General features: G+C 38.7%; 1 protein-coding gene and 1 long non-coding RNA gene across 2 annotated transcripts; one reads left to right on the top strand and one right to left on the bottom strand.

Moving 5' to 3' along the window:
• The first annotated feature begins 181 nt into the window (after nucleotides 1–181).
• Nucleotides 182–1592, top strand: LOC137717612 (uncharacterized). Its single transcript, XM_068457028.1, has one exon. It carries the CDS (start codon nucleotides 269–271, stop codon nucleotides 1211–1213), a length of 945 nt encoding a protein of 314 aa, XP_068313129.1. The 5' UTR covers nucleotides 182–268; the 3' UTR covers nucleotides 1214–1592.
• Nucleotides 1593–6040: 4448 nt separating this feature from the next.
• Nucleotides 6041–7695, bottom strand: LOC137718653 (uncharacterized). The gene is made up of 3 exons (XR_011065905.1): nucleotides 7504–7695; nucleotides 6735–6785; nucleotides 6041–6632 (listed from the first exon to the last, which is right to left on the bottom strand). It is a non-coding gene; the product is annotated as an uncharacterized lncRNA (long non-coding RNA).
• Between the last annotated feature and the right edge of the window lie 1013 nt (nucleotides 7696–8708).

Raw genomic sequence — 8708 nt, 5'->3', positions numbered from 1 at the left:
TTTCACATCAGAAGGGTAAAATTGAATTATCAATTAAATATTAATTAATATGTTTAATTTTTTTTTTATGACAAACCATTTAATTTAAAATAAACTGATTTTGCTAACATTAATTTAAAAATTAAGGACAAATTGTAACAATCTAACTCAATAAATGACCCCAAAGAAAAAACACTGTGCAAGTGAAAGTAGAAAATTTTATATTTCTAACTTTCCCATTCCGATATTTGGCATTTATTTTTCCCTGAATTCCAAAACCAGGGAATCCATGGATCCAAACAGGGCGGAAGCCGAGCGATTGCTCGGAATCGCCGAGAAACTTCTACAGAGCCGGGATCTGAGCAGCTGCCGCGACTTCGCAATTCTAGCTCAGGAGACCGAGCCGCTGCTGGACGGCTCAGATCAGATCTTGGCCGTCGTCGATGTGCTCTTAGCCGCCGACAAACGCGTCAACAACCACCCTGACTGGTACGCTGTTCTCCAGTCCGATCGCCGATCCGACGACTTCGAACTCGTCAAGAAATCTTACAGACGGCTGGCGTTGCTCCTCCACCCGGACAAGAACAAGTACGCCTATGCGGAGCACGCGTTCAAGCTCGTCGCCGATGCATGGGCCGTTCTGTCCGATCCGGCCAAGAAGCAAATTTACGACAACGAGCTGGGGCCGTTCAGCCGGATCGATCTCGGCGCGTCGAATTCGAACAAATTGCCGGTGCGGCGGGACAGCCGGGGCCGAAACGACGCCGGTGTGGGAAACGACGGCCAGCAGCAGCCGAGGTCGAGATTGTCGACTTTCTGGACGACGTGCCCGTACTGTTACGTGCTGTACGAGTACCCTAGGGTTTATGAGAGTTGCTGTTTGAGGTGTCAGAATTGTAAGCGAGGGTTCGAGGCGGTGGTTGTTCCGAATTTGCCGCCAATGGTGCAGGGACAAGACGCTTACTACTGCTGTTGGGGGTTTTTCCCAATGGGATTTGTTGGCGGCAGCGGCGCGAAGGGTAAGTCCACCGCCGCAGCCACTGCCGCCTTTCCTAACTGGATGCCACCTGTCTTTACAACTCCGCAGAGTAAAACTCCGGTGACTACAACGACAGTGCCTACCTCGGTGCCCGTGGTGCCGAATTCGGGGGGAGTGGTGGATCTTTCGGATGGGACCCCGGAATTGAGGCCTAATCCGACTCAGAAGAAGAGAGGACGACCCAAGAAATACTGATTTGGCTGGTGATGCAAAGCAGAAGAATACTCTTTGTAATGGAATGCTTTAGGACTGGCAGAGATAAATTTTTAGGTTGGTTTTTTTGAAGCTGCTGAGTTTCGAAAACTCGGAAGGTAACTCTTTACGGTCTTTGCTTTTGCTGTTGTTGATTTTGCTTTAGATTGCAATTGTTGGTTGTAGATGTTCCGATGTTCGCCTCTTAAGTTATGAAACTGACTGCATTTGTAGATTTTGTAGTTGTTGTGTAATCAGTAATCCTTTCCGTATTTAGGCCAATGTCGTTTCATTAAGTGTTTTCAACCTATCCTGGGCCCTCTTGTTCTTGTTGGCGTGTTTGGTTATATATTGAATGCATTTCAACCTATCTTTTTGTTCTTGTTGGTGTGTTCGGTTAGATATTGAATGCATGCACATATACATTCTTTGGGGACATGTGTGATCAAGTTAGCTGATTAGATGAACCATCTTAGGGGTTGTAGTTTATACCGGTTTTTCGGTTCACTTCTATGAACAGAACTAACATCTTGCTCTTTAACGCTTGAGTTGCATGGTTTTCTGGTGACGAAAATGTTTGTAATTGTTCTTTTGCTAGGGCACTTATTGGTTGGTATTCAATAAGGTAAAAGAATGCAGAGGGTGACAGGAAAACAGGGAGATTAATAGGTTAAAACATAATTTTGGTCACATTGTTATGGCCGGAATCACGCTTGATCATTTTTGTTTTGTTGTTACCAATTTTGTCATTGTAATTGACTCCGTTAGCAATTTATGTTCAACTTTGAACTTATGTCTGTTGAATTTGAAAATAGAATATAAGATTAACAAATTAAAACATTCAACTAGAAAGGAAAGAACTTTGAAGTCATAACTTTGAATCGAAGATACGGATGGAGATGTTCTAGGTCTTGCTTCGCATCAGATCATATGTCAATTAGTATTCAACCCATTAGGTAAAATGATATATATTTCAATTAATGGAATTTATAAATTGGACTTAATTGCTAACAGAGAATCCCATTGACACATACTGAAAAACTAGAACAATGACAGTTGTGATTTTGTACCAACGCAGTGACCAAAAATGTGTCTACCCAAATAAATTAACAGAGGCTAAAGAACGTAGCATAGAGTTGTTGAATTGCAAGTACTTCTTAAATCCTCTTTCAGTTGGGCTTACAATTCTAACCAGTCCAGCCAGTCAATAACTGACTGATTGTTTATCCGTTTCCATGTCCACATCTTCCTTGTCGGTGTACTTCTAGGAATAATCTCTAACTCCATACTTTGTATTATTACTTCTGTAGTTGCAGCGGCTGCGTGATAGCAGCTACTGCATCCTTTGTTATGAATTGTGTGGTAATATTGTGAAAACGATTTTCTAAGTTCAGCTTTATTTTGAACATCTAAGAGGCTTAACCGGCAACCAGTAAGCTTATAAAGGTTGAACACCATACTCCACCGAATGTGGAAGACATATACTAGTCGGTTCCAAACAACAGGAGGAGGTTAACGGTTGAAGCAATGTTATCTACTTCTTGGTACCTGTATGACTGCAAGCCATTGCGTAATTTGCAGCTCATATAGATGCGTAAACTTTAGTGGTTTTGCCTTTTTGGGGAGAGTTTGTTAGGATAGATTTGATGTGAATCTGCCTTTCCTTGATTGAGACGGTATTTTGATGGTAACATCATTGTTTTTTGCCCATTCTTAGCGTCGTGCATATCAGTATTAATTTCCGTCTTCGTAGATCAATTCATGTTATTTTATAAAGTAGAACATTGCCCTAAGTATGCACATATGGTTTGATAGAATTTCCGTTTGCATCGTTGTTTTCTTTTCGTTTTCTTCTTCTTCTTTTGTGGGTCTGGATTTGGTGGTCCTTTTGTAACGTTACTGGGTAAGCAGGAAGGTGCAAAATACCAGCAACTACAATATGAATATAAGACACCTCTAAGCCGAGGTGGCTATATCTCAAACCTATCTGAAACCGCCACCCACCCTTGTGCCTTAATTTGCTTGCATGACATTGCATGATTGGTTGAGAATATTGTCGCCTCTGCGTCGTAGTTGGCATGTTATAGTTATTCCAAGTACGTATATACACTCCTCGTACTCGTTCTTCCGTCAAGACACTTTCCAGCGTAGCCTTTCAACCGGAAAAGAAAATGTGCAGCGCAAAATCGTAAACGGAGTGGTAGTCAAGCTCCAGAGTTTGAATTCAACCACTCCATATCCAATTCCAATTCCACACATTCAGATTTGGAAAAGAAGTGATAAACGTACGTTCTTTTTTTCCTCTTACATGATTAGAAATAAAGAGAGAGAGAGAGATGTGAGAGTGATTAGAAATAAAAAGATAAGCAGCTACCACAAGTGTGGTACAGATGATATGATTTTCTTAATCAATTGGAGTGTGTGAGTACTTCCAATTTGAGATCTTTTCAAACATTATATGTAGCTTTTTGAAATGCTAAACATTTATAGCATGTTTTTACTTGGTGTGCGTACGAGGAGAAAATGGACATAACAAATAACGACGGGGGCATTTTTGTTTACCACCTTCAAGTGATAGTAATGTTCACCATCCTACTTAGCATCATTGAATAAGTTTAAATTTTGAGATTTGTATATATTTACACAATTCTCAAAATTTAAACTTATACAACGGTAATAAGTTGGATGGTGAGCGTCACCATCACGTATCATATTACTAAAGAACAACTATAGGATAAGTCAATACCCTCTTTGGTTACCCATATCTTCACTTTTCAAGAATGCTATACTCAAAATCAATGGAACCATTTTCTCTTTTGTTTTTTAGTGGTTAGTAAACACATGAATAAGAATGATACTCATTTCTTGCCATCAAATGTATTACTTCATGACTGTCTCAAAGAAAAAGTCAAAATTAATATTACCAAGCTACATACAATGAAACATAATGGATCTTAGGTACAATGAAACACTACCTGAGACTTCTCGCGTTAAAGATAAGACTTGTAATCAACTAAGCTACAATCGCCTACACAGGATATGACTACAACGATGTGGATGTGGTGGAGGGATTTTCTATAGAAATTAATGCATAATTTCAGTGACAACACCAATCCATTAAATGCTTGGCAACTGTTCTAAATTACCTAAAATTTTAGACTATAGTAGATATTCTAATACGATATTCTATACTAATATACAATAAAGGAGATGGGCGAATGTCTGAGGAATACAGTGGGCTGAAGAGGAAAACATTAATCATTAGAGTAATCTACTTGCTACTTTGATTATCAAATAGATGTTTGTCATGTGGCATCGAGCATCCCTCCATGTGGAAGGGTAAGAGCATGTGTAAGAGCAACTCCACCCCATCCAATTCCCTTTGCAATTGCGTGACTCGATCACCTAAACCCAACAAAAACAGCTCCAGCCCATCTAAAGCAGTAGAGCTATTCGATGGGCCCAAACCCCCATACCTAGCAATCAGGCCATTGTTGCGCCACCTATCTGCTTGTCCGCCTGAGTGGATCTGACGTCAGCCACGTATAAATTTTTTTGTGTTAGGCACGTAGGCTTCACATTCGAGTGAGGGAGAGTGAGCCAACCAAAAGGTGGCGGTATGACCTGCCGCCACGGGCGCACTCAACTTCTGCGCACGTGGCCATTGGATTTCTCAAATCTGACAGTCCACATTAATTTGGCTTTTTAATTCAGAAGAAATAATAAAAATGAAAATTCTAATTGGAGCCATGTGGCACAATCTAGGCAGTTGGATTGCAAAAAAAAAAAATGTGATCCAATGGCCTGTATTATTCATTTAGAAAAAGTTATAAAAGAATACCGAAAATGGGGAAAAAATTAAAATTAAGAGAATTTGAAATTGAACATAATATTAATTTTTTTAATGCCAATTGACCCGACAATTCATTTACGAGATGGAGATGTACTCGGGCAATTACCGTTCAATAAGGCAATAATTGCCAATTGCAATAGCCCAGGCAATTATCACCCAATGGGGTGAGTATGAGAGATTTTTCCAGGTACCAGGTTCCCAAGCGGTACTTCACAAGTCATAATATAAGTAGAGAAAATAATATTTCATTCTCTCCTATTTTATGACACGCTTGAATACTGGACAGTTGAAAAAATAATATCTTGAAATAAGTATTTCACATTTTTTTTTTGGCCGGAAAACTCTTCAATAGAGAGATGTAAAATATCCTTCTTGACCGGAAAATAGGGGTGGACAATTGGAACCGAAAACCGATATCGAAACACAAACCAAATTGGACTGCACCATACGGTTTAGTTTTGTGGTTTTGAAATGGTTTTGGTTTTGAAACCAAACCACATTGTAGGAAACGGTTTGATTTTGATTTTGGCTTTTAAAAACCGCACTAAATATCATCATTCATCATTTGGTTACTTGTTAGAGTTCCATACATTTAGTATCTACTCAACCACACTAGAATATCATCATTCAGCATTTGCTGCATGTTTGGTTACATCAAGTTTGCTTTCGGCATATATAGTTGTTGTAGGTTTGTTTGTGCATATATTGTCCTAATTTTAGACGGAAATAGATTATCAAAACATCGTCACTCAATGTACTCTTTGTTAACATGCGTTCATTCATTATGTATTGTGTAGAAAACAAGACCGTCTTATGCGCAGATAGATGTATATTTTAAAATGTACATTTTTTTCTTAAAAACCGAATCGAAACTGTTTGAAACCGCACAGAACCAAACTGAAAAAAATTTCGGTTTTGGTTTCGATTTCATTTACAACCGTATCAAACCAAACCATGCCCATCCCTACCGGAAAATATAAACAAAAACGCGTTTGATTACACCTCACATACTTAATACACCCCACATTTACTTTTAAATTATAATTTATTTTAATACAGTCCAGATACATTCCAACACTACACTCATGCTCCACACTTTATACATACACCCCATCACCACTTAAACTCCACATCAAACTCATCTTCTTCACCACAAACAACTATTTAAATGTATATTATATATTGTATATTGTATATTGTAAAGTAGGCAGTGATGCCAACTATTCAACAAGAAAAAAGGTGCCAATAAAAAAACTAGGGGTGGGCACGGGCCGAGCCCAAATTTGTAGGAACTGGACGTCCCGTTTTAAAATGCAATGGGCCGGGCCGGTCCAGGTATATGAATTTTGAGATCTGGAACCGGACCTAACCCTGTCCGTTTTAAACGGACTGATTCGGGTTGAGTCCACGGGTCCAAATTACTTCTTTTTTTTTAAATTTTTTTTAGAACAGGTTATTTGGATTTTGTACATAGAATAGCTCAATAGAAAACAATGAGAAAGGCTCTGCTGTCAGTACAAGGCGTTCGTAGCCTTCTCCCAGTTCTCAGAGGGGTGAGTACATCTTTCCCTGCCAATAGTTACAAATAAAAGCTTATAAAGATGAGTTTACATTCAAATCCAATTTGCATGAAATGGTCATGGTTAAAACTTAAAGTGGGATTTTGAATACCTCATCCTGATCATATTTGGTGTCAACTTGCTGGCTTGCATACGTGATAGTCTACAGATTGCAATCATATATTGCATCTCAACGTCAAATTGGGGATTTCGAATTGATTAAATTTCTGAACTTGAATCAAGTGGACTTGCATATTATCAAAGATTGTTGGTGCACAATGAAACTAAATACCTGTGTAACTTAATCGACTGGAATTACAAAATTCTCCACTAAATTTTCTCATCAACCAAAAATTATCTAATTACATTACTTGGATTTACAGAAACGTTCCACCAATCAACCAAACATAATCTAATTAAAAATACCCAAATCTGAAACAGAAGATTCAAATATATACAAGTATGAAACTATCACAGGACGTGTATATATATATATATATATTCATATTCAATTTTATTCAACAGAAGATTCAAATTCAATTCAACAAAAGATTTGAAATTCGAACATAACAGAGGTCAAGATTCAAGAACCCAACAAAATCCCTAAATCTTGTGCACCATCAACACAACAATTTTGGTTAATGTTAATCACAGCATCAAGCATGTGCGGCTTTCATTTGGTAATCCTATGAAGGCAAATTTATGGATTGGGTTTGGGGTTTTCATGAAATCCCATATGATTACAGAAGGCAGAGAGTCAGAGACTGCAGAGTCAGAAAGGCATATATCTAGAAAACCCTAAATCCCTAAATCTAAAAATTTAATCAGAGATTGCAGAATGCAGATCCTCCAGAGAGTTAAGATTTAAGAAATTATAGTACCTTAATTTGGGAGGAGATGAGATGAAGGTGGTCGATTTCGATTCGCATGATCATGGTGGTGTTCTAGAGGGCGGTGATGGGTAGTCGCGATTGGGAAGAGAAGGTGGTGATGGTGGTCGCACCTCGCAAGTCGCCATAGAGAGGGAGACAGAGACAGAGAATTGGCGATGGGTGCTGTGAGGAGTAGAGGAATAAGATGAGACTGGGTGAGGAAAAAGATCCAATCGAACGGTGGAGCGTGGAGGTGGGAATAATCATTAAATTCATCCAATATCCCACGTTAGAAATGGTTCGGGTCGGGGCCCGTTCCTCGTAATATTTGGATCCGACCCGCCCCATCAATTCCTCCGCTGTTCTTCAATTCCTCTGCCCCGAATAGCGAGGACCCGGCCCAACCTACGGGTCCAGGACCCGTTTGCCCAACCCTATAAAAAAACCCAACAAAAACTTAAATTTATATTTTATAAGATCTCAAATTCACATGTTAAAGTAAAAGGTAAGTGACTCTTTAGTACAGTGGTAGAAAAGTATTAATCATTTGCAATATGATATGTGTTTGAATTCCGTTGATGGGTTAATTTAGCATAATATAACAAAATTTATCGTTTGATAAAAAATATATATATATATATGAATTTTGCATCCAAGTAGACCCTCTATTTTCTCTGGAAAGAAATCTCATCTGGATCTCTCCCATCAAAACCTATCAATCAATTAATCTGGATCTTTAAAATTTGATTCAATAGCAATAAACATGAAACCTCTTTAAAAGTTATAATAACTTTAATCATTAAATCAAATTTTAAGAGCTCAGATCTTTTGATTGGTAGGTTTTCTCTTCCCATTTTCTCCAAGTATATGCAGTCCCTTGTGTAAAAAAGAAAAAAAAAAGGTATATGCAGCAGGCCCCGCAAAATAATTACAGAAGTGACAAAACGTGCAAATTATCCCCGTCTTATTAAACCAGCCTGACAGAAGAGAAGGGAACCCAATAAAGCTGCTGCTTCGTCGTTCCAACTTCCAAGACACGTCCTTCTCCACCCACCATTTAGCCCATATACGGCACAGTCATCCGAACTGCTATCTCTCAGTCTCAATCTCAATCTGTTGCTGTCTCTCTACTTTGCTCTGGTGAATTGTAAGAACCCAAAGCTCCTCCTCTTTTTCTGCCCTTTTTTATTTTTAATTTTTGTTTATGTACTCTG

Source organism: Pyrus communis, chromosome 15 (genome assembly GCF_963583255.1).
Source record: "Pyrus communis chromosome 15, drPyrComm1.1, whole genome shotgun sequence".
In the NCBI taxonomy this organism is placed as follows: Eukaryota; Viridiplantae; Streptophyta; class Magnoliopsida; order Rosales; family Rosaceae; genus Pyrus; species Pyrus communis.
The sequence above is the reverse complement of the archived record's forward strand: the minus strand, read 5'-3'. Positions and strand labels throughout refer to the sequence as shown.